General features: G+C 50.7%; 11 protein-coding genes across 11 annotated transcripts; 8 read left to right on the top strand and 3 right to left on the bottom strand.

Annotated features, from left to right (window-relative positions):
• Positions 1 to 31: 31 nt before the first annotated feature.
• Z518_11401 (uncharacterized protein) lies at positions 32 to 1,402 on the bottom strand (the record flags this gene model as incomplete). The annotated part of the gene is made up of 1 exon (XM_013411096.1): positions 32 to 1,402. One exon carries the CDS (start codon positions 1,400 to 1,402, stop codon positions 32 to 34), a length of 1,371 nt encoding a protein of 456 aa, XP_013266550.1.
• Positions 1,403 to 1,831: 429 nt separating this feature from the next.
• On the top strand, positions 1,832 to 2,161 carry Z518_11400 (uncharacterized protein; the record flags this gene model as incomplete). The annotated part of the gene is made up of 1 exon (XM_013411095.1): positions 1,832 to 2,161. One exon carries the CDS (start codon positions 1,832 to 1,834, stop codon positions 2,159 to 2,161), a length of 330 nt encoding a protein of 109 aa, XP_013266549.1.
• A 16-nt stretch (positions 2,162 to 2,177) lies between these two features.
• Z518_11399 (uncharacterized protein) lies at positions 2,178 to 3,035 on the top strand (the record flags this gene model as incomplete). The annotated part of the gene is made up of 1 exon (XM_013411094.1): positions 2,178 to 3,035. One exon carries the CDS (start codon positions 2,178 to 2,180, stop codon positions 3,033 to 3,035), a length of 858 nt encoding a protein of 285 aa, XP_013266548.1.
• Positions 3,036 to 3,446: 411 nt separating this feature from the next.
• On the top strand, positions 3,447 to 4,463 carry Z518_11398 (uncharacterized protein; the record flags this gene model as incomplete). Its single annotated transcript, XM_013411093.1, has 1 exon — positions 3,447 to 4,463. The coding sequence occupies one exon, from the start codon at positions 3,447 to 3,449 to the stop codon at positions 4,461 to 4,463; it is 1,017 nt and encodes a 338-aa protein (XP_013266547.1).
• Positions 4,464 to 4,770: 307 nt separating this feature from the next.
• Z518_11397 (uncharacterized protein) lies at positions 4,771 to 5,636 on the top strand (the record flags this gene model as incomplete). Its single annotated transcript, XM_013411092.1, has 2 exons — positions 4,771 to 5,029; positions 5,080 to 5,636. 2 exons carry the CDS (start codon positions 4,771 to 4,773, stop codon positions 5,634 to 5,636), a joined length of 816 nt encoding a protein of 271 aa, XP_013266546.1.
• A 317-nt stretch (positions 5,637 to 5,953) lies between these two features.
• Z518_11396 (uncharacterized protein) lies at positions 5,954 to 6,840 on the top strand (the record flags this gene model as incomplete). Its single annotated transcript, XM_013411091.1, has 2 exons — positions 5,954 to 6,159; positions 6,213 to 6,840. 2 exons carry the CDS (start codon positions 5,954 to 5,956, stop codon positions 6,838 to 6,840), a joined length of 834 nt encoding a protein of 277 aa, XP_013266545.1.
• Positions 6,841 to 7,913: 1,073 nt separating this feature from the next.
• Z518_11395 (uncharacterized protein) lies at positions 7,914 to 9,702 on the bottom strand (the record flags this gene model as incomplete). Its single annotated transcript, XM_013411090.1, has 5 exons — positions 7,914 to 7,999; positions 8,079 to 8,122; positions 8,200 to 9,171; positions 9,227 to 9,459; positions 9,550 to 9,702. The coding sequence occupies 5 exons, from the start codon at positions 9,700 to 9,702 to the stop codon at positions 7,914 to 7,916; spliced, it is 1,488 nt and encodes a 495-aa protein (XP_013266544.1).
• A 1,190-nt stretch (positions 9,703 to 10,892) lies between these two features.
• Positions 10,893 to 11,510, top strand: Z518_11394 (uncharacterized protein; the record flags this gene model as incomplete). Its single annotated transcript, XM_013411089.1, has 3 exons — positions 10,893 to 11,051; positions 11,105 to 11,239; positions 11,295 to 11,510. 3 exons carry the CDS (start codon positions 10,893 to 10,895, stop codon positions 11,508 to 11,510), a joined length of 510 nt encoding a protein of 169 aa, XP_013266543.1.
• A 1,306-nt stretch (positions 11,511 to 12,816) lies between these two features.
• On the bottom strand, positions 12,817 to 13,734 carry Z518_11393 (uncharacterized protein; the record flags this gene model as incomplete). Its single annotated transcript, XM_013411088.1, has 1 exon — positions 12,817 to 13,734. The coding sequence occupies one exon, from the start codon at positions 13,732 to 13,734 to the stop codon at positions 12,817 to 12,819; it is 918 nt and encodes a 305-aa protein (XP_013266542.1).
• Positions 13,735 to 15,336: 1,602 nt separating this feature from the next.
• On the top strand, positions 15,337 to 20,068 carry Z518_11392 (uncharacterized protein; the record flags this gene model as incomplete). Its single annotated transcript, XM_013411087.1, has 2 exons — positions 15,337 to 19,469; positions 19,537 to 20,068. 2 exons carry the CDS (start codon positions 15,337 to 15,339, stop codon positions 20,066 to 20,068), a joined length of 4,665 nt encoding a protein of 1,554 aa, XP_013266541.1.
• A 1,528-nt stretch (positions 20,069 to 21,596) lies between these two features.
• Positions 21,597 to 22,706, top strand: Z518_11391 (uncharacterized protein; the record flags this gene model as incomplete). The annotated part of the gene is made up of 1 exon (XM_013411086.1): positions 21,597 to 22,706. The coding sequence occupies one exon, from the start codon at positions 21,597 to 21,599 to the stop codon at positions 22,704 to 22,706; it is 1,110 nt and encodes a 369-aa protein (XP_013266540.1).
• Between the last annotated feature and the right edge of the window lie 1,644 nt (positions 22,707 to 24,350).

Below are 24,350 nucleotides of genomic sequence, written 5' to 3'. Positions count from 1 at the left end.
GACTCTTTTTTTTTTTTTTTCCCTTTCTTTTTCAGGCAAACTCGGCCACTCTGGTCCAGTCGCCACCACCTTTTCTACGGAACTCGACGCCTTCACCAAAATAACCAGCATCATTCCATTGCTTCATGGTATTGCCGTCATATGGCCCATTTATTGCTCCACCATCTCTGGAATCAGTCCACCGATACTCCCACAGTTGTTCCATAGAATTCGTGTCATGAGCTTCATCGGGCTTAGGAGTATCAACCCATTCCTCACCCGTTTCTTTCCGGTATTGACGAACGAGCAGTTCCCTTTCAGTGTCGTAGATTTCTGTTTGACCTCGAGATAACAAAATGTCAGCAGCGCCGGTCATCACCTCAATCTTTTCTCTCCGAGCCTTCTCTGTCGCATTGGCTTCAGGCACGGGGAATTCCACAGAGGGCCCGTTCTGTTTCTTGTTCTTGTTTTTCGTTTGCCACTTAGGTTTCTTTTCTTTGCCTTTTCCAAGACGTGCGAGGGCTTCCAGAACAGTTTCGCCGCGCTCCAGGAGCGGTATCAATTTGTCCAAAGTCTCCCCGGTTGATTTAGCATCATCCTCCAGATCACGTTTTCTTCGTTCCTCCTCGCGCTTGTCAGCGGCTTCTTTAGCTTTCCGCATCTCCTTTTTGGACATGCCCTCCAGCCAGATATCGTGTTTTGCATCAGGATCTGCTGCTTTTCGAACATAATTCCCATCCTCATCGAATCGGCCTTCCTCTTGCTCCGCGCTCATGTTGAAGGCATCCAATTTGGGTGCATGAGACTTCTTGCCTCCAGCTCCAAGTTCAGGGTCGAGTTCCCCGATGCTGGCTCGTGTCGCCTCATCGACTTCGCTGTCGCTGCTGCTTTCAATTTCGCGATATTCTTCTCTCCCCTTACCCTTTCCACGTCCGTTGAGAGTGAAGTCTGCCGAAACATGTCCACCGCTCCTTGAACTTTTAATTTGCCCCGTTATCTCGTCTTCGTTGAGAAAGCGAACAGCCTTTTTCTTGCCTCCTCGTCTGCCAGCATCACCTTCAGAGTCATCTCCATCCTTGAAATCCTCTTCTAGATCGGCGAACATGTCATTCTCGTCTTCTGTCTTGGACTTTGCTCCCTTCTCTTTTGCCCTGGCGTCTGCGCGCATGTTGAAATTGTCATTGTCTGAGTCCGAATCATAGCCGTCAATTTTTACTGCTCCACGTTTTACTTGTTGTCCTCGGCTTCCGATCACGTCTGCTTCTAGGATGGCATCGTCCTCTGGTGCATCGGGAGCTAAAGCAGATGGGTTGCGGAGGTCGAATCGCGGTTTCTTGGTCGGTTGGCCACGGAAGTCTTCTTGGTCCCGAGTCCAAACATAATCATCGGCTGCTCGTTTTGAGCGTCCAGAATTCCAAGCCATGTTTACGGTGTAGTGTAACTGAAAGCGTAGCTGGGCATTTAAAGGCCATGGAGGCACATGAGAAAAGGAAAAGGGGGGAAGGTGAAGATTGCTGCTGAGCAATGAATTTTGGGCTGGAATTCTCAGGTCTCCAAATTAGCTGCAAGGCGACACGCTACGTCACACATAGCAAGCCTCGGGGCTACTCTTTTCAGCTTCACAACACTTGGACGTGATTTTTCTCTCTCCTGTTTCAAAAGTTGCCTCTCTTTATTCTTAGCTTGAGTCCTTTCCATATCAGTCCTGACATCGAAAAATCGCCCTCATATCCATCTACGGCCCTTGCCGTTTACAAAACAACTTGTGGTCCAGCCTACATGGTGAGCTTTTCGCTCCATTACCTCGTCGCAAAAACTCTAACGCTCCCAGGCTTACTACCAAGGAGACATGATGGACTATCCATCATTCCTCCGAGGTGTGCCTCCAGTGGGCATGTCCATGAGACGATTCGACGAGTACTACCGCTGTTACCCGGTGGTGATGATGAACGGACCTGACCGAAAGAACGTAAATTTTGGCGGCAAGGTGTTCTTACCGCCCTCAGCGCTTGACAAACTGACAAAGCTGCACATTGCATATCCTATGGTTTTCGAGCTCATCAATGGAAATGTTGGCAAAACCACTCATGCGGGAGTACTCGAGTTCATAGCAGAAGAAGGCAGGATATATCTACCGCAATGGGCATGCTTCTTCTCTCTCCTAGCTGCGGCCACATGCTAATGTTGAGAGGTAGTTAATGAAGACTCTCGATCTAGATCCAGGAGATCTTCTTCAGATCAAATCGACCGATTTGCCGCCTGGGAAATTCATTAAACTACAGCCTCAGTCGCCTGCGTTCCTTGACATCTCCGACCCCCGAGCCGTCCTTGAAAACGCCTTCCGAAATTTCTCCTGCCTGACGAAGGGCGACATCTTTACCTTCGAATACAACGATCAGACGTATGATATTGCTGTATTGGAGATCAAACCAGACACGGATTCACACGCCATCGTGACAATGGAGACTGATTTGGAGGTTGACTTCGCCACGCCAGTAGGGTACGTGCCGCCAGAGCGCACGAGTGGTACCAGCACGCCGAGGAGCGGCATCGGAAGACCTCATGGTGGCCCAGTCCACTTTCAAGGGACAATGGCACAATCAATCAACTATGCTAGTATTGCGCCTTCATCGAACACAGTCACAGCTGGAGCCAAAGCTGTGTCCTCGAACTTTCTCTCTGGTGGTCACAAGCTCAGTTCGAAGAAAGGTTCCAAAGCCTCGACACCCAACCCTTCAACGCCCGTCGCGGGGGCATCAGCGAACCCCTCGAAACCCCTCACGACAAGACGGTCTAATGTTCCGCAGCCGTTGAGACTGCCACCGGGTAAACTCTTCTTTGGTTACGAAGTGAAGCCTTTGCGTAAAAGAAATGAAAATGGAGAACCAGTGACGGGTGATGAAGTGAAACCACGGTTTCAAGGACAAGGGCAGACACTAAGAGCCAAAAGAAGGGTAGCTGGAACGGACAGTGGGATTGGCAGTGGAGTGAACAGTGATGCAGAGAAACCCAAGGGCAAGAATACTGGTACTGGCAAGGGGCGATCCTTGAGATGATAATCAAGTCAAGACTCCTGTTGATTAATTTCCCATCTTGCACAAGGGATGGCGTTTTCCAGAGTTGCGGGGGCAGAAATTTGCCATAGACTAGATGGGATGAGCTATGAGGCATCAACTATTGAAACGGCATGTATGCGAGTACGGAAGGCTCTGGCTGGTTTATCATGAGACTAGAATCACCAAAAATAGCCTTTCATCAGGGACGAGATAATGCTATTTCGTGTACCTCCTGACTGCACGTGATATTGTTCGCCATGCATGGTAGTCTTACCAAAAGGTTTGAGTTGCCGGGGGGGGGGGTACTTTCGACATCACTCATTTTCGATGCGCTCCTCTCCTGATTTTCCGTTTTACACGCGAGATGTTGGCTTGTCATTTTCTGTACTCAGATCATGATAGTCATGAAAGATGCCGTCATCAATCGACCCTGCGATCCTCCACGCCTTGTCCTTGCAGGGCGACACGAGCATAATCTCTATTCACGGCGGCTCTGGCTTTGCTTCAACTTTCCGAATAACCACGCCCTCAACATCTGTTTTCGTCAAGACATCATCCTCTCCTGGAGCGGCCGTCATGTTTGAAGGCGAACACGCTTCCCTGAATGCTATCCACGACGCTGTTCCCCGCCTGTGTCCAAAGTCCTTTGCTTGGGGAAAACTAGATCGAGGCGGATACTTCCTCGCAACCGAGTTTCTTGAATTTGGTGCCGGAAGGCTCTCAAGGACTCGAGGTGGAAGTTCCGGAAAAGGAAGTGGAATGAGTCTCGCAGAGAAATTGGCCCAGTTACATTCCACCCCTGCCCCGACGCCGGAAGGTCACGATTCGCCGCGGTTTGGCTTCCCCGTCACAACGTGCTGTGGAGATACTCCTCAAGAGAACGAATATACATCTTCCTGGGCCGAATTTTTTGCGAATGAGCGACTCCTCGCTATCTTGAAGAGAAGCGAGAAGAACAACGGCCGGGACCCTGAGTTGCGCCGCACGGTTGAAAGGACAGTGCAGGAGGTGGTCCCCAGGCTGCTCGGGGACGGTCATCTTGGCGGCAAAGAAGGCATACAGCCGGTTGTGGTACACGGCGATCTTTGGTCCGGGAACAAAGGCAAAGGCAGCTTTGTCGGCCGGGATCAAGCTTCTTCTGACGAGGCCAACGCCATAGAGGACGTCGTTTTCGACCCCTCGGCGTGTTACGCACACAACGAGTACGATTTCGGTATCATGAACATGTTCGGCGGCTTCTCGCCAGGCTTCTGGAAAGAATATCACGCCATCGTCCCCAAGACTGAGCCGGTCAGCGAATATCCAGACCGTGTAGCGTTATATGAGAGTTACCACCATTTAAATCACTATGCCATCTTCGGAGGTGGCTATAAATCCGGGGCAATGAGCATCCTGAAAGGCCTCCTGAAGAAATATGGCGATCGGTGAGAACTTTTACTCGGTTCCAGCAGTGTGAGAACTCTCCGGAGCCAGGTGGTTAGGAAGACAAAACACCTCTCCCTTCCTTTTAGTTTCTATTTCCTGGTAGTATCACAACCCTCGCACCCAACACAGCAACCAGAATCTTACGGATGTGTAGTCGACTTCGAGGGCCGATGATTAAAAGATTTCGTGATTACATAATACTTAGATACGTCACCGCAGAGTCCTCTTCACTGATCCTCCAATTCTTTTCAAACAACACGCCTGTAATTGTATTCGCCCATTCGCGGTCTAATCAAGCACTGTTCTCTCCATGACGGCCACCCGTGTTCTGGTCCTCGGAGGACACGGCAAAGTATCCCTACTCTTGCAGCCAATGTTGCTAGCTAAGGGATGGAACATTACCAGCGTTGTCCGAAACCCCGATCACGAAGCCGAAATCCTAGCTCTCGGGAAAGATCAGCCCGGAAAGATTGAAGTTTTGGTGGACAGTTTGGACGACGTTAAGCACGAGTCGCAGGCACGGCAGGTATTGAACAAGGTCAAGCCAGACATTGTCGTGTGGTCCGCCGGTATGTCGATGCAACGGATGCGATCCTCACTCTTTCTTGACAAATTCAAGGTGCCGGGGGAAAAGGCGGCCCCTCCAGAACTCATGCAGTTGACATGGTCGCTGCGAAGGCCTACATCTCGGCCTCCCTCGCGATGCCCAGCGTCTCGAAGTTTCTCCTGGTCTCTTATATCGCCTCTCGCAGGGGTTATCCGCCTTGGTGGACGGCGGAGGATAAGCAGGCAGCAGATCATGTTAACACCAAGGTGCTACCGCATTACTTTCAGGCAAAGGTCGAAGCGGACGAGCATCTGGAGGCTTTGGCGAAAAAGCGACTAGACAGTGGTGATGCCGCCTTCCAAGCCATCGACTTGAGACCAGGAACGTTGACTGATTCTCCCGGAACGGGAAGAGTATCCCTAGGAAAGACGTCTTCTCGAGGGTCTGTCCCTCGCGCGGACGTGGCGGCTGTAGCTGCGGCGCTGCTCTCCAGGAAGGATACTCGTGGTTGGTTTGACTTGTTGGAAGGCCATTCCAACATTTCAGAAGCAATTGATGAGCTGGTCAAAAATGGACATGACGGTCTAGCCGGGGAAGATCTAGATCGCATCTATTCGAGAGCCCTATGAGTTTCTAGTTGAGAGAACTGGGGAGTTTTGGATGGCCGAGGAGGGTTGGTGCTCTACGCTGCCCAACCAGGGGTGATGGTGTTGAATCATGCTATCATCAAGACGGTGACTTTTCGTATTGTAGATACTCACCATTGCTACTGGCCATCTATGCTCGGCCCTGACAATATCTCAGCAGCGTCCATCTCCGATGATTATCAGTTCACCCCGCCCACGTGTGATGATCTATTCTGATACAAAAGAATCCCATGAAAGTGGGGAAGATGGTCTAACCGTCTGGTTTCGTCTTGCTTTGGAAATTCCTCATCTTGCAGAATATGGGTTCATCACATCCAGACGCGGACATCTATCCAGAGGCCACAGGTCCTGCGGCTCGCATTGTCGCCAAGCACCAGAAGGATGAGCCGATCACGCTATATTCGGGCTGGTTTTGCCCATTTGTGCAAAGGGTCTGGATCACTCTCGAGGAAAAGAAGATTCCATACAAATATGTCGAAATAAATCCTTACCGCAAGGAGCCAAGGTAAAACACGAGATGACTTGTCTGGCGGGTCTTTGCTTATTGGTGTGAAATAGCTTCCTCAAACTCAACCCTCGCGGCCTCGTCCCAACTCTCGGTTGTGCTAGTGGGAAGGATGGATCTCAGAAGCCTCTGATCGAATCCAATATCATTTCGGAATACTTGGACGAGACATACCCAGACCAGACACCACTCTTCCCCAGAGACCCCTATGAGAAAGCCGTTATGAAGGTGTGGGTCGATTATGTTACAACACGAATCCTCCCTGCTTATCACAGGTTCTTGCAACATACTGAAAGGAGCCCGTACAGCCTCGAGAAAGCACGGTCAGAATTCTTAGGTACCCTGAGAACCTGGATTGCACAGGCGGATCCAGACGGCCCGTATTTCCTGGGGAAGGACTTTAGCTTTGCGGACGTATCGTTGGCTCCTTGGGCCTTGAGGATGTGGGTTTTGGACCACTTCAAAGGCGGACTCGGAATTCCTCCCCCCGGCCAGGGAGGGGAGGATGAGCAGGTGTGGAATCGATGGCGTAAATGGACTGAAGCCATCCAGTCGAGAAAATCTGTGACCGAGACAATGAGTGACCGGGAACATTACTTGCCAATCTATCGTCGGTACGCAGAGGACAGGGCTCAAAGTGAAATGGCCAAAGCAATAAGAGAGGGAAGAGGCGTGCCATGAATGAATGCAGATATATCAAGTCAAAGTTGGGAGAGGAAGGCACCTAAGTACCTCCAGCTTGAATTGGAATCCGTAAGTTGAAAAACAGTGATTGGTTTGGCGCTGCATCATCTACACCGGGAAACTGTCCCGCTACCCATAGCTCTTGACAAGCTCGGTCTCCAGATGATACAAAGGTATGCCCCTCTATTCAGCTGGACAAAAGCCAGTGCTCGTATAACGGACGACCTTTCAAATTAGGAACAAGATGGGACATTACCCAGAGCTACCTGACTGATGGGCACAGCCTTTGCTCGCCGAGGCTTGTAAAAGACCGTCGGAGGCGTTGTACACTCTTCGAAACTATATAGTCTGAAGGTCCCTTGGACCCGTCGAAGTCCTCCGTGAAATCGCATTGTTCCATAACCAATCAGCTCTCTGCACCTGTTACCAAGCAGTGCATTCCTTTAAGTGATGATATCTGGATCACAAAATCGGCTGAACACTGGGATATGTGAGGAGATGGACAAGAACCCTCTCAGGCGCCTCACCATACTCCAACGAAAGCTAGGTTGGAGGAAAGAAGGGAGGGATTCTGTCCTATCCTTCGTGTCCGTTCCAACGATCTCTCAGAAATTGCACTCCCAGCAGGGACATACCACTATATCGAGGCGACTGAAGCATTCACTTAGTTGACATACCGTCCAATACAGCCTTGCAATGAGTGTATATTGGAGAATGCGTGTGGTATGAACCACCGTTCTCATGTCCGCTCCGACTCTTTATAAGACGTATTGATTCGAAAAATCACCATTACGGTGAGCTACAAATCTCTGAAGAGGTAAGACAACAGCCGCAATTTAACTACACCGATTTCTAGCCGAAAGTATTACGAGTCCCAAAGAAGTAGGCTTTGGACAAACGAGTATGAACGAAGCTTGCAAAGGAAGAGCGGTCGGAAAATGATCTCTTGATGTATTTGCCATTTGTGGAACTACGAATGTTGTCTCCAATGAACTCGAGAAAGCAATTCCATGTATAGTCAAATCGTGGTTCTCATTTCAGCTTTATGACGACTTTCTTCTTCACCAGCCTCACGCCTGGATGGCAGCAGATCTTGTTACCACGGGGTATGGCCACGAGCCATTTCTTAATTCATCGCTGGGACCGTAGAATCGGACTGGATGATTCATTAACCCCTCTCTTCGGAATTCTCACTATAGCTGAAGGGGAAACCGTTTCAAGAGAAATCGACTTACGATTGACAGTAAATGTTCCACCGCCCGCTGGCGAGGGAAGCCAACTGGAATTGATTGCGTCAGTCAAACCATTCCATTAGAATCCCTGACGGGAGATACGGCAAAACGCAAGGCCACTGACTTGCTTGTCCAATTTGCCGGCGGGGCTACATTCGCCGGTTGAACCAGGATCTCAAATGGTTCATTTTCAGTCACAGCAGCTCCCGGATAGAGAGGCGTGCCGCCCGCATGTCTTAGGTTGCTCCGATCGCCGAGTGTATATCTGTCCATTGGATTGGGAATGAGGAATTGATCCGCCCCGTATGCTGTGAAGCTCCAGAAACCAGATTTCTCGAGAGGGGGCTTGCTTGCAAATGTGAAGATGAGTGATTCATTGGTGTTGAGCGAGAGCTCTGCCCGAAGATCGTTATTAGAAGCATGATATGCGGGATACAAGGCTTCCGTGGAAACAAGTGGGAGATATCCGTTGTACGCGATCTCTGCTCGAACTTCGTAATGAAGACCAAAATCGCCACATCGATCGTACGATGGATGTTGCCAGCCGTTTCCGAGATCGATAATTTGTCCTGGGGTAGTGAAGATACTGTTGAGCCATTCGGCTGACATGGCTGCCGCTGCTGTCAAATTAACATTGGGGTTTGGAGTGTAGAAGCCGTCCTTGAGCCCAGCTTGTTCAAGAATCCTGTTCACGCGCGTCAAATCGGAAATTTCCTGCGGCGGATTGTTGGGTGCGAGCCGGGCCGTCTGCTCTAGGATTCGAACATTGACGTCGGTAGAAAGAGAGCTATTCAAGAGGCGCGATGACAACCCGGGAATGGATTGACTGCACCGAGGGTTGGATGTTTGACTAACCGCGTACAAGTGCGTTCGGTTCTGGTATGTATGGACTTTCTCGAGATCCAATCCTTGATCCCTGACCAGGATCCGGACAAGAAGAGAGGCATATGGCGTGGGGGAATCTACGAAGCCCATGTAGCCGTCACATGATCGCTGCAACCCCGGCATGATACCATCATCAACAACATACCTGACTAGATACTTTCCAGGCTGGTTGCGATTTATCACGCCGATGTTTGCGAAGTTGTTGCCATAACTATTTTTGGTTTATTGCTTGTCTCGATATATATGATGGAATGGAAGGAACTCACAAGTCATAGAGAGAATATGCCCAGTAACGGTCTGGGATGATTGGAACTTCGAGGACAACATCAACCTGCGACAGATCGATTGTCGCAGAACTGTACAGGGTGTCATGGTTCGGACGTACAACCGCTCGTAGGCTCTGTTCTATAAGTACGCGCCTATGTTGGATGGCATTGGTTCCGACGGCTGCGAGCGATCCAGCCGTGAAATTGACATAGGCACCAATTGGTGCTCCATACTAGATCTCTGTTACTATTCAATTCAGAGAGAGAGAGAGAGCGAGAGTAGAATAGAGTCGAGCGAGTGAATGAACCGAGCATATCCATACCGTCAGCGCAAAGGCAGTCGCTTCAGTCGCATTTGTGCGGCCTTTGTACACAGAAGTCCTCTTCAACAGGTCGAAGGGGTGGCTAGCGACATGAGAGCTCAGAAAATAGAAAATGGCAATGCCGATGGAAAAGTATTGGAGAATACGAGACATGGCAATAACAAAGACATGCTCGTGCAAAGAGGGAGCTTACCTTTTATGGACTCCGGTTTCCCATGCCGGATTTTCGCAGGGACCAGCACCAAGGCAGTTGGGAATGAGTCATGTTGAAAAAAAATTTGATAGATAGTAGGATGTTTTCTGTTAGGAGGTAGTGCTTGACTATCACGGTGCCGAGAACTGAAGCTTGACGACAGGGGTAGGTGTTGGAATTTGGGAGTTTATAGGAAGGAATAGCTTCGTACTGGTGTCTGGTAACATTTCACGATACAACCTACTCCACAATGAGCTCTGTATTGTCCACTTCGACCCCAGAATCGCCGCTGACAGCCGAGGATATGGTGATAGCCACGAGGGAGCAGGGGGTGGTGGGAGCTCCGGAGATCCACTTTTGACTTCCGGTTGTCGCACAACCTTCCGGTTTGGGAATAGGAGAAGCGGAGAAGGGTCTTAGCACAGGAACCCCTTCAACCCATTCTTCTGATGCTAGCTTTATATCCGACTTCTCGCATCGACCAGAGCGAAGCCGTAGTTCTTTGTTACGTGTGTGTGGTCAGTCTTCAGTTTCCCAAAAGTACCGAGCCAACATCAGCCTATCTCGTCAAGACGTCGGCTTTCGCGCAGGGTTATTATGCGACGCTTGGTCGGGGGACCTCTAAGATTCTAGCCATATTGTCTTAACGCAGAGCAGCGCTTACGCATACCATCGCATGCATTCGGAGACAGCCTGCGGCTAAGTATGGCGGGTGCCAAAGGGCGGAGTCGAGGTTGAGTATGCATATGCGCGCACCAAGCTCGGGTCATACAGTCCCAACGCTTTTCCAGAGATCTACACATCTGACTAATTATCTCAGTGCGACCAGACTCGACCGAGATGTCACCGATGTTGCAAGTTGGGAATCGTTCGGGATACAGAGACGAGGCAGACCTCATCTTTCGTGACCAGACTGCAAGTGCAGAATGGTGTTCTGCTCAACGGCGTTTGCGAAACGAATGTCCTAACTCGAAAAGTGACTCAGCGGCACATACACGGTCTTGTTGCAGACTTCTTCTTCTCCAAGTTCGTGGTCAAATCAGATCCAAAAACATATCCTGCCGGTGGCTACTTAGCATTTCTCCCTATGCTCTACGATTCGGCCCCAGAAGAATCTTGTCTTCGAGCTTCCACTTCCTGTATATCGCTCATGGCCATGGGCCATTTAGCAAAAGATCATCGGTTCTATCAGCAAGCAAGTGCTCAGTACAGCTGCGCCTTAAATCCATTGCGCAAAGAGATTCGAAACCCTGTCCATTTAACCCAGGATTATACCCCTGTGGGTATCTGGCTACTGGGTTTGTCCGGAGTAAGTTGCATTCAGCCATCATGACAAGACAACACGCTCTAACGATCTCCAAGGCACTTTGCGACGACAATGACAGGCCGTGGGCACCTCACGCTCAAGCTCTTGCACGTCTTTTGAAGATTCGTGGCCGACAGCAATTGACCACAATGCAAGGAAGAGCGATCTTTCGCATGATATTCGGACATTTGGTCGGGAATCCCACATTCCACAGAACCCGGTCGACTAACTTTTGCCACTTTTTAGGTATTGATGAACCTAAATTCTGGCACTCGACCGATCATGGATCCTACACAATGGATCAGTGAACTCGAAGACTTTCTACCGAACCAGCCTCTGGACCGAGGTTGCGAAGCAGTTCTCCGCATTAGTCAATTCTGCGCCTCTATACGGGACATTCCTCTAGTGCCAGGGACGCAGGATGAAGACCTGCTTAATCTTATCCTCCAGATTAGAATTTAAGGCCTTGGAGCTCGACGAGTCTGTAGCGCAATGGGTGGACGATGTTCCAGAGCAATGGAAATATTCTATCCTCCCATCTCTCAACAACTTGGAGCTTCAGGACTCTCAGACATGCCACGTGTATGGCGATATGAACATGGCAGGTATGTGGAATTTTCTGCGAGCTGCACGTCTACACCTCTGCGAATCAGTCCTTCACACTGTCGATGCGGTTTCCCAGACGGGCGTGCAATATGAGGGCGAACAGCTGTGGCTATTAGGGCAAGACCGCCTCTGGTTTCGGCGGGTTTTACGTGACTTGGTGCGTGACATTTTTTCTAGTATTCCTTTCCTACTAGGGTACGTCGACCTGAGTGGCAGGTTCAGCCAAGGGGATCCAGACCCCAGGCTTGGTGCACTGTTTCTTCTCTGGCCGCTCCATGTCGTGAAAACGGCGAGGTACACAACAATCAAAGAGAAGGAAAAGGCGGAGTCTATCCGACAGCATATCAACCACAAAGTGGGAATAAGATATTGCTAGGAGGGAGAATGCAGCGGTCCCATGGTCGGTGTCATTCATCATCCTCCTCCTGAGGAAGCAGAGGTCTATCCGAACCTCAGCACATAGTACTCTAACTTAACTACATTTCCGGCACCTTTACCATCATACCTCAGTGATGAAGCCATCTGGAGGAGTGGTGGCTTCTTCACAAATGCTGGTGCCTCGTATCCGGCCCCGCAGTACAAGGGACGATGGTGGCTAAAATTTCGAAAGCGGACCAACGCCTGAATACCTGGCTTCTTCTTTACTTTGGTAGTCACGATCATTTCGGCTAATCAGCACTACTCATACCCCGTAAGCCGACTCCAACATGTTGTCTGAGACTTGGACTGTTGAGATTGCTGGAATTTGTAAGAGTCCTCAACCTCAAACTATTCGCGGATTTCAGGATCAAATAAACCGCTGCCCATTGACCATGACTATTGACGGCAAAGTCTTCCCAGCTCTACCAATTCCCTACTTCTCGTTTGGTGAATTCAATTATCTCTCTTTATCTAGGCCAAGTTAGATCATTGTTCTTCAATGCGCCGTTCAGGATATACGTACATCCATAACTGTATCATCATTCTCCAAGACAACGAAATGATGGTCATGGTGGCATGTACCCAATATAACCTAGATGCTTCTGTCGATGCTCATTCGAAAGTCGACCTGGTGCAGCAGAGGAGTGGTGTCCTGGTAACTTCATAGCCATGTCAAATAATTCCCACCTCTTATCGCCCAAAATGATCGTGATAGCCCCGATTTCTGGACTCCTTTTTTGTCTCAGTTCTGTTCAAGGTTGCTCAAATATGCCAATAATTCCCTCGCAAAGGTGGGTTGCTCGCTTATGAACGCGTCCCAATCGGCATCCGCCATCAGGACAATCGTCATACAAGCTGTATATTGCAGAACCAGCATTCTCAGGTCGTCTCCTTCCACGGTGTTCTCATAGACATACGCGACGAGCTGGAATATCTCGGGCACTCGTTCGGGAAATATTTTGAGGACTGATAACGTCCGGCGGATTTTATACACGATCAATAATCGGAGTGGCTTGATGTCATATCTGTCGCCAAAGACGTACAATCTCGCTTGACAGAGGAGAACCTCGGTGAAACTCTCCGATGGGAGGATGTTCCTGTATGGTTGGAAGACTGGGCCATTCCAACCAGTGGAAGAGGCCCGGAACTTGGACCAGGTAACACCCAATTTGGAGTCTGGATCAGGAAGGCTGGCGATCACTCCGCTGGCCGGGTTGCGAAGTTTGCAGCTCGGAGTACACGGTTTCTTTTTATTATTCCGCCCGGTAAGCCACGAGATCGAGCGGGAGATGAGTTGTTTTGATCTGGGGTTGCTATCAGGTGGGGGGGCCTTTTCGGTCTCTGGTTTTTGGCTGACAGCATTGCTTTTGCTGTTGTCGTTGGAATCCTGCGTATCCGTCTGCAATAACGGTGAAGGATGTGGAGCTTGGCAGATCGTCGGTTGAGGGACCGAATAGTCGCCCGTGTAAGCGTATTCGCAAAAGCGGACAAAGGTATCAACATCGATGTCGTCCAAGACTGCCCGTTTCTCGATAGCTTCTAACATGTGTCCCTGGATCAAGACGGCAAATACTGGAGACAGATGGATGGCAAGACTGGAGTGAACATGGAATGCTGTCCTTTCAACCCCCACGAGGAACTCAAATGGGGGAGAGCCCATGAATCTAAAGAGTGAGCATAGTCAACAAGACAGTCCTGATTCGACCTCGACGATAGAGTACTTACTCGCTGTATTGCATGGCATGGTCTCATCAATAATGATTCCACGGCGGTTGTGTAATTCCTTGCGGGCCCGTTATAGTCGCAGCCTGATCTTTGAACATCAAACACAAAAATGCCATGGCAGACGTAGACTACATTAGTGAGGATATCTTTCGATATTTCGACCCGGTCGAGGAATCGGCCAACAGGCGGAAACTTAGTGATTTGTTCGGAAATTCTCTGTTTGCCATGGATAGTTGGTAATAATTTTGCCCCAACAAATCTCCTGATAGTCTGCTTAGATCCTCTCGTGGCGCCTATGGGCCAAACAAGATCAGGCTGAAGACAAGGGGCAGAGTTAGTTGGTGCACATGACCGAGGATAATTCAATATGTTGTCGCGCATAACGACAATCAATTCCGATTTCTAGCGGAGACTGCATAACTCAAGCCAAGAGGCTCCAGGGCTTCATTGTGCAAATGCTTGGGTTTGGCTTCAGCCAATGGTGGGGGCCAGCCTTGCTTCTGGTTTACCCCGTCAAGACTTTGTGCAACTCCTGGCGTCTGGCTTTTCTGCGAGATCCGATGCATCAAAATATACATGCTGCGGTCCCACTATACCTATCTCCTCCATTCAACAACCTTGTTGGAACCATAGCGGGTTCATTGCTCGAACTCTATTCTGACCGAAGTCAAGGCGTTTTCCTGTTTCTCGCGGATTGTCTTCCACTCGTCAGGCTCAAGAGGCTCTACACTCCTGATACTGTTCGACTCAGGGAGCAGGTCAGGATGCAATTGCCATGCGAAGCAAGTGTCTATAATCCGGACACCTCAAATGCCCGCGTTGACTGTGACGAGTCGACTTCGCCGCGAGAGAAACATCGGAGGTTCCCATGGAGAAGAATAGCATAACCGGACTGAGTTTCATATATCTTATCGTGGATGGCGAAGTGGGAATGGGGCCTCTTGAGCCGATTCGGGACCAAATCCCGTGTCCTCAGGTGGCAACTCGGTCGCGCAGCCTACTGATGCCGGTGTAGCGTATCGGGCTTCCAACCCATCGATCCCTCGCGGAAAAGGAGAACGAGACATGATGCACATTGTTTACAACGGCAAACCTGGTGTACGACCCGGCCGCTTCGAGACATCCGTGACCCGGACCCCTATGCACAACTTCTTGGGCATTTCGACATCCAGCTTGAAATTCGTGGCACTTTTCAGGGGTCCGGAAAGGACACAATGTTGTAATCTCTCGGTACGGTCTCCGACATGATCCAAACTTGTTGATTATTTACTTTTCTCCCATCGTTCACACTCCTTCACTCTGACTCCTATTTTTCCAAATCCACCACAAACCACTCTATCGTACCGTGTTGACGTTTCCATCGAATCGATTGATTTTATTCATCGCCATCGTTGACCTTATCGTGACCTTTCCGTCACAGACAAGTGGGTTTGGAGGAATGAGCTAGCGATAGATTTTCTTTAAGCCTCTATTGTCGAAGCCAACTTTCCTCTCTTTATTTCATCGGGTCCCGACACTGTATAGCATCTTCCCCAAGATGGCTTTCAGTGGGAATTGGATCGGTAATAACGACCGGACCATGCATTCATTCAGTCCGGCCAGTACCAACCCGGAAACTAGACACTCCGAGACGTTTGCTGAACGATTTTCCTTCCATCGACCGTCGATGCAGCGAGACACACGGGAGATCCAAGAGGGTGCAATAGCGCAACCAACAGACAAACATAATTCTGTCCTCGACTCTGCGACGGAAAAGTATACCAATGAGGATTCGGATCTGGTTTCCCGCGAAGAAGTCACCGCTGAGGTCAGAAACCTCGCACGTCAGTGGACACGACAGTCGACTGCCTCGGAGCACGGCCACCCCTTGCAGAGCAATCCCGATCCAATGCTCGACCCCAATTCCGAGCACTTCAAGCCCCGTGCCTGGACCAAGGCGATGCTGAGACTGGCCGAAGCCGAGAGTGAGCATTTTAGAAGTCCAAAGACCGGTGTGTGCTTTAAAAACCTGAGCGTGCATGGATTCGGCTCTGGGTCAGATTTTCAAAAGAGCGTGGGAAATGTCGCCTGGCAAGCCATCGGTCTGGCAAAGAAACTTCTCGGTCGCGGGGAACGTCGTATCGATATCTTGCGAAACTTCGACGGTCTGGTCCAAGCTGGGGAAATGCTTGTGGTCCTGGGCCCCCCTGGGTCAGGGTGCACGACGTTCTTGAAGACCCTGGCAGGAGAGACCCATGGGTTTGTCGTCGACCCGGAGTCATATATCAATTACCAGGGCATCAGCCACGAGCGAATGAAGAAGAACTTCCGCGGAGAGGCCATCTATACCGCCGAACAAGATGTTCACTTCCCCCATCTCACCGTCGGGCACACCCTATACTTTGCTGCCCGGGCCAGGACACCCAAGTTCCTCCCCGGAGGCGCGACGAAACACCAGTACGCTGAGCACATGCGAGACGTTATCATGGCCACATTTGGTATTCGCCACACCATCAACACTCGTGTAGGGAACGACTATGTCCGTGGAGTGTCCGGAGGAGAACGCAAACGGGTCAGCATCGCCGAAGCGGCTCTCAGCCATGCACCACTTCAGCTGTGGGACAATTCAACCAGAGGTCTCGACAGTGCCAATGCCATCGAGTTCTGCAAGAACCTGCGGATCCAGACAGAGGTCAACGATGTGACGGTCGCCGTGGCCATCTATCAAGCACCGCAGACAGCCTACGAGACCTTTGACAAAGTGATCCTATTGTATGAAGGCCGCCAGATCTTTTTCGGTCCCACCAACAAAGCAAAGGCCTACTTCACCAACATGGGATTCGAGTGTCCCGAACGCCAAAATGAGGCCGACTTTTTGACTTCGATGACGAGCCCCGTCGAGCGGATCGTGAAGCCGGGCTATGAGAATAGGGTCCCCCGCTCCCCGGACGAGTTTGCTCAACGTTGGAGAGAGAGTCCCGAGCGACAAGCCTTGTTGGAAGAGATTTCTCGCTTCGAGCAAGAACATCCCATCGGAGGCCCCGACTTTGAGGTGTTCAAGGAATCACGACGTACCCAACAGGCAAAGAATACCCGTCCAGGTTCGCCGTACACCTTGTCTTACACGCAGCAAATTCAGCTGTGTCTCTGGCGCGCCTTTGTTCAGCTCAAGGGCGACCCGAGTATCACTCTCACTCAGCTGATTGGCAACTTTTGCATGGCATTGATCATCTCGTCGGTCTTTTATGATTTGGACGAGACAGCCGGGTCATTCTACTCTCGGAGCGCCTTGCTCTTCTTCGCAATCATGATGAGTGCCTTTGGCTCCGCGTTGGAAATCCTCACTCGATACGCCCAGAGGCCGATCGTCGAGAAGCACAGTCGATACGCTCTCTACCATCCCTCCGCCGAGGCGTTCGCATCCATGCTCTGCGACATGCCCTATAAGATCACCAACACAATTCTGTTCAACCTGACCATCTACTTTATGACCAATCTCCGAAGGGACCCCGGTGCCTTCTTCTTTTTCCTGCTCATTTCGTTCTTCATGATGTTGACTATGAGCATGATGTTCCGAGGCATCGCCTCCGTATCGCGGACCCTGGAACAGGCCATGGCTCCCGCGGGACTGCTCATGCTGGCCCTGATCATTTACACTGGCTTCGTGATTCCCACCGACTATATGCTCGGCTGGTCCAGATGGATTAATTATCTGAACCCTGTGGCATTTGGATTCGAGGCTCTTATGGTGAATGAGTTCTCTGGGCGGACGTATCCATGCGTTGGAGCTATGCTGGTGCCGAATTACCCCGGCGCGGACCTCGCCAACCAGATCTGCTCGGCTGTTGGTGCTGTGCCCGGCCAGACCTCGGTCGATGGCGACACTTATATCCAGTCCGCATACAAATACAACAAGGCCCATCGCTGGAGGAACTTTGGCATCCTGATTGCGTTCATGATCGCACTCATGGTGGCCCACCTGGTCGCCACCGAATACATCCAGGCGAAGAAATCCAAAGGCGAAGTCCTGGTGTTCCGTCGCGGGCATATGACCACGGCCCTCACATCTGGTAACGCTGGAGACATGGAGACGGCTCCGACCGGGAATGCAGCTCGGGTTGAAAAGACTGGCGTCGATGTGTCCAACGTGATTCAAAAACAGACGTCCATTTTCCAATGGAGAGACGTTTGCTACGATATCAAAATCAAAGGCGAGCCGAGGAGGATCCTCGACCACGTCGATGGCTGGGTCAAACCTGGCACACTTACGGCGTTGATGGGGGTCAGTGGCGCCGGAAAGACGACTCTCCTCGATGTCCTGGCCAAGCGAGTCACTATGGGTGTTATCTCCGGTGAAATGCTTGTCGACGGGCGCCAGCGTGATAGCTCATTTCAGCGGAAGACGGGCTATGTTCAGCAACAGGACCTCCACCTCCAGACCTCGACCGTCCGCGAGGCGCTCCGCTTTAGCGCCGTGCTCCGCCAGCCGGCATCAGTTCCGTATCAGGAAAAGATGGCCTATGTGGAGGAAGTGGTTAAAATCCTGGACATGGAGGAGTATGCTGATGCCGTGGTCGGGGTGCCAGGCGAAGGCCTGAACGTTGAACAGCGAAAACGACTGACGATTGGAGTCGAGCTCGCAGCGAAACCTCAGCTGCTTCTCTTTCTCGACGAGCCCACCTCGGGCCTGGATTCGCAGACCTCCTGGTCGATTCTCAATTTACTGGAGAAGCTTACCAAGCACGGTCAAGCCATTCTGTGTACCATTCATCAACCGTCGGCAATGTTGTTTCAACGCTTTGATCGACTCCTCTTCCTGGCCAAGGGAGGCAAGACGGTCTACTTCGGACCAGTGGGCCACTTGTCCACAACCCTCATCAGCTATTTTGAAAAGAACGGAGCAGATCCGTGTCCTCCTGGAGCCAACCCTGCCGAGTGGATGCTTGAAGTGATTGGCGCCGCTCCGGGGACATATTCCGAGATCGACTGGCCGCGAATCTGGCGTGAATCGCCCGAGTATCGTGATGTCCAGGCGGAACTCAACCAGATGAAGCGTGAACGGTCCAAGATGGCCCACGCCACCAACTTCGAACAGGACAAGACCAGCTATCGAGAATTCGCCGTCGGTTTCCCCAGACAATGGTTCGAGGTGCAGAAGCGAGTCTTTGAACAGCACTGGCGAACCCCTCGCTATATCTATGCAAAGTTCATCATGTGCATCGCCGCCGGCTTGTTCATCGGATTCTCCTTTTTCAGGGCCAACAATACGCAGCAAGGTCTCCAGAACCAGATGATCGGCATTTTCATGTTGATGTCAATTTTTGGCCAACTCGTCCAGCAGCTGATGCCCCTCTTCGTCACCCAACGATCCCTGTACGAGGTCCGCGAACGACCTTCGAAGGCGTATTCATGGCAAGCCTTTGTCATCTCCAACGTGGTCGCCGATATACCCTGGAGTTTGGGCTGTTCCGTGTGCCTTTATTTCTGCTGGTACTATCCCATCGGCTTGTGGCGCAACGCAGAGCCCTCCGACGCTGTCGCCGAGCGAGGAGCCCTGATGTTCCTCCTGATTCTGACGTTCCTGTTGTTCACAAACACCTTTGCCCATATGATCATTGCTGCAATCGATACTGCTGAGACCGGCGGGAATATCGCGAATTTGTTATTCTCCCTCTGTCTGATATTCTGCGGGTAAGCCCCTGATTATTTTCCATATCCACCTTCGAGTATGGTGCTGATCATTCCCATCCTAATGTAGTGTATTGGTCGCTCCCAATGCCCTCCCAGGGTTCTGGATCTTCATGTATAGAGTGTCCCCATTCACCTACCTGATCGGCGCCATGCTCGCGACGGCCGTCGGCGATGCCTCCGTCACATGCGCCGCGAACGAATACTTGTCCATCGACCCTCCCTCCGGCCAGATGTGCGCAGAGTACATGGATCCCTACATCTCGACGATGGGAGGGTACCTGCAAAACGGCAACGCAACGGCCGACTGCTCGTACTGCAGAGTCGCGGACACCAATGCGTTCCTGGCCGGCGTCAGCGTCAACCCGAGGGATTCCTGGCGCAATTTCGGCTTCATGTGGATCTACATTGTATTTAACTTCTTCATGGCCATCGTCTTCTACTGGCTCGGTCGTGTCCCCAAGGCGTGGAATAGCAAGATCGGCGAAACGTCGACGCCGGTCGACTCGCCTGCGCCGGAAAAGAATGAAGATGTGAAGGATTCGGAGCGAACCACCTCCAGCCCTGGCAGCGACGATGGCCAACCGGCAGAAAAGAGTTGAAGAGAGTGTTGAGTCAGGGTAGACACATGGTGTTTGGACTTTTTGTTTTATACACATTGTTGGTGCTGTGGGCTGTTTCTTATTGCTTGACAAAAACGCTGAATCCACAGGGAATCGGGGGCCACGGTGTGTTGCTTTTTCTCAACTTCTGTTTTGTTTTGGAGAGGATCCAGCCTTAGATATAGACTTAGATGCATAGACACTGATATAATTGTTTTTGGCCATTATCTGGCGCGATTGGAATAAGGATTGGCAAAGGCTTACCTTGAAAAAGGTGAAGGCGCGAAAGAAACCCTCTCAAGGCTTTTTCGAGTATGAGTGAATTGTACAAGATTTGAACCAAGAGAAAGCCTCGGTTAGGGTGCAAGTAGGGAGAAAACGACGACCATTATTATGAGCATCAGACATCACTAGAGATTGTCTAGAATTCTAGCAACCATCTATCACTAGGCCGCTCATTCGATTCCGCCAGGCCAACCATCGACAACGATTCGCGTAATCTCAGCCAATCCGCGCCGGATGTTGTTGCACTAGGGATTCTCCCATCGAGGGACCTCATCTTTGAGCTGATTGACGTGTTTGCAGAGTCTTCTATGTTCATCTGGCCTTTCCAGACCTTGATCTATTCCTACATCTACACGAGAGGAAGATGTCACTGTGAACGCTTTCACGGCCCGAGAAGTGCACACCAACTTGTATATTGCCCCCCTGATTTGGGCTGTCTCCGTGCTCACTATTCTCGCCTCAATTCTAGAACAGAGGCATATGAACGCTTCCTTTATCACTGCGCGGTCAGATGGATGAGAGAAAGTTCTCTCTGAAGCAAGATACGAGTCCCTACAGGACTTGTTGATCAAAGTGGCCTACCTCCTATTTCGACCTCAGAATGGAGATTTATGGTCGTTTCTGGAATCCGCTTGCAGACTGGCCCATCGAAATTGGCTACCCCGGGGAGGACGACCGAGATACTAGAGTAGAAATCGTGGAGAAGCTGAACTTTCTGGACAATCTATAGGCTCGAACATATTGTTGCCGAAGTCTACGGCAGACCTTCAGATGATATGGAGTCTAAGCAAGCCAGATCGCCATCACCTGCAATGACATCTCCTCCTCACTTGCCCTCTTGAACCAAATACGAGTGGATATTTTCCAAAATACCTATCTACCTGCCTCATACGCCAGCTGTACATGTTGATGATCAATTCTACCGAACAAAACTCGGCCAATTCGGGCGGTGGCTTTAACTTCTGGCAAACAGATCTCTTTCCCAGAGCTCGAGGCTACAGCCAAAGCAGGATGTTTGGCCGAGCCCCGCTGCGGCTCAATGAGGATTTGATTCGAGGTGGAGACGGCGGACTCAGATCCGCGACTTGGCGGTTCCTTCGCTGTAAAACATTTAGACAACCGCACTCTTACAACACCTTGTACGACTTCTTGCGTTGCTCAATGTCCCCGAAAGAGGATTTGGGCATGGCAGAAATCGATGCTGGTTGAGGAATACCGTCGCTAGTTTTTAATTCGGCCTAAAATGCCTCGAGCACCTCGCAGAACCGCCGCACATCATGCTCGCGAGGCAGCGACAACGACTCCTACGCGACCGACGACCACAAATGCCATCACGGCGACGATCCCCCCATTCATGCTAGAAACGCCTCCACATGCTCCGTTCCTGACAACTCCTCTACCTCCTGCGAACAACCCTGGCAATTCAATCGTGCCCGAGGCAAATGCGCCGCGACGTCAACAAGGGCGAAACCAACAGCCGCCGGTGGAAAATGGAAACTTGCGGCACGAGGTTCCTGAGAACTCTCAAATGTCGCACAATGCCTTGGGCTCCGCTCCATCCGAGGGAGATAATACAGATGAGCAGCCCTACCTTGAATCTGTCCATCACGATATTGAAGATGCAAAACAGCTCCGGGGTTTGCGGGATATCTCATCACTAGCGACATGGACTTTATCTTCAGCGAAGCCTGGTTGTGCTTTAGCTCAGCTGCGGAATCCCAGTCCGACTCTCTTTTGGCAGAGTGATGGACCCCAGCCTCATACCCTCACACTACATTTCTTTAAGCTGGTAGCAATTGTCAAGATGAGGGTATACTTGGATTTCGAGCTTGATGAGTCCTACACTCCGACCAAGATGAAGTTCTTTGCGGGCATGTCTGAAGGTGGCTTGGTCGAGTTCGGCTCTTGGGAAGTATCGGAGACGACAGATCCAGAGACTGGCGAGACGCATAGCAGCATTGAGGGAATCAGAGGATGGATTGATGTGCCGTTGAAGGGAGTTGGAGGGAGAGAGACTCGCTACCACGAGAATGAAGACAGACTCAACGGTGAGGTAGAGCCGACTTTGTATCCGCTCCAGATGGATATGCGGGATAATTTGGAGGGAGATGTGCTAAAGGCCATGGTGGTCCAAGTCCGAATTTGCGAGAACCACCAAAATGGCAAAGACACGCACGTTCGTGGATTCCAGGTGTTTGCTAGGGACCACAGCAATCCTGGAGATCTGAGGGCTGATGCAAAAAGGGGGAAGCGGGGAAAGCAGAATAAGAAGACGCCCGAATCTGAGGATGAACCCGACCAAATTATTGGCCTCCAACCAGCTGAGTGGATGGGTGAGCCAGCAATACGATAGAAAGATGACGTCCATGACCGCTTTTTATATGGTGGCAGGACGTACCATGGCTGATCCATGACATGTCGATTTCCCTGCGGTCAGGATGCCGACGATACCTCAACTTCGTAAGTGTTTCACTTTGTCTATTGTGTCCAAGTCTTGACCAGAGGTGTAATTGCGTTAGGGTGGTAGGGAACGGGATGCTGCCAGCTGTCCACAGGTGAAGGAAAAGTGTTATATCTTTGTTGCTTGCAATGACTCCGTCTTACTCAAAGTGCAGCCTCGCAGATTTCGACTGCGCCGGCTCCTCTTCTCTATACAATCAGATCCCCTCCACTCATCGCTTGCGCAGGACAGCGTCGACAAAAGAATGTTCGGAATGCTCAGCTTACGTATGGCCTCTGCTGTTGCTCTCATCCATCGTCCCTGGTTTACCTATGACGTTCTTCCACGAATGGGAGATTTTTTTTTGGTTAGTTATCTAACTACGCCTTGAATCAGCTCCTCCATCCATCATGCTAACGTAATTCAGATGTCAGAAAGGATTCCCAGTGTTCGGCTCTCCTTGATTGTGGCCGATGGTCTCAAGCAATGGGGAACGAAGCCACCGTATCAACTCTAGTATGGACCCCGCCCGGCTGTGTGCCCCATCCATACTCTGCTGCGGACGCACAAATTTACCTTTCGAATCGAAGCCTGACCTTTACTAGAAATTCCCACAATACACCATTATTTTAGGCTGCTCCAGAAAGGTTAGGCTACGGACGAGCCCTCAAAGCCAGTCTCATGGCCGGTAAACACCAATACATGACAATCCAAGCATAAGGTATTCGAGGTGCGGTTCCTCTGCGATCCATTTCTCAATACAAGAGAGACACTCGACGAAGTCGGATCATCTCTTACAGGCCTATGTCCAGCCAAGACGTAACGTCTTTGTGGCTGGTGCTAAGCTATGGTATACCAAACACCTGAAAAATTCATACATTGATTCTCTCGTGACGGCTGTGGAGCCAAAGCTCATCAGAATATATATGACCACATGGTCCACCAGCTCACACTTGCTGGCAAGCAACCGCACGACCTGGGCAATACCTTTGCTTGCAACAATTATGTCCAACAAACAAAAGTTTCTTCAACGTTATTCGCACATGGCTGACAGCTGTTCCCTGCAGCAATTTCTACTTTTGACGGCGTCGTGGGCAGTTGTGTCCTCTCGTTGTCGACTTGATCTCAAGAAAGACGAGCAATACCTTGTTTGAAAAGAAGAAGCGCATTAGCTACAATCGCCCGCCTGGTCGACCTCGTCATATCCGTTCATGACTGGATTCGGCCACAGCATCTTTTCATTACAAAGAACGACTTTTTCCCAGTCTGTCTTGTCAACTCTGTGGTTGGCCGGGATCTCGTCATCCGGAGTGAATGTGCGCCAATTACTCTGACAGATTGCTCTTGTCTGCACTTGCTCCCAGATATTCTATTGGGATTGCTGGGTTTATCGAATCGTCGATGGAATTCTCTCGTTTCCTTGGTTTCGGACCACTCAAGATTGAGCTCCTTTTTCGATTCTCGCTCAATGCTTATGTTGTTCTCCTTCGGCATGCTTACCGGTGTCTTTTCGTACCTGATATAACTGGCCCATGCGCTCTTCTGAGGCCAGTTTTC

This window comes from Rhinocladiella mackenziei, assembly GCF_000835555.1.
Source record: "Rhinocladiella mackenziei CBS 650.93 unplaced genomic scaffold supercont1.13, whole genome shotgun sequence".
Classification (NCBI taxonomy): domain Eukaryota; kingdom Fungi; phylum Ascomycota; class Eurotiomycetes; order Chaetothyriales; family Herpotrichiellaceae; genus Rhinocladiella; species Rhinocladiella mackenziei.
Note: the sequence above shows the minus strand (reverse complement) of the source record. Positions and strands in the feature narration are given on the sequence as shown.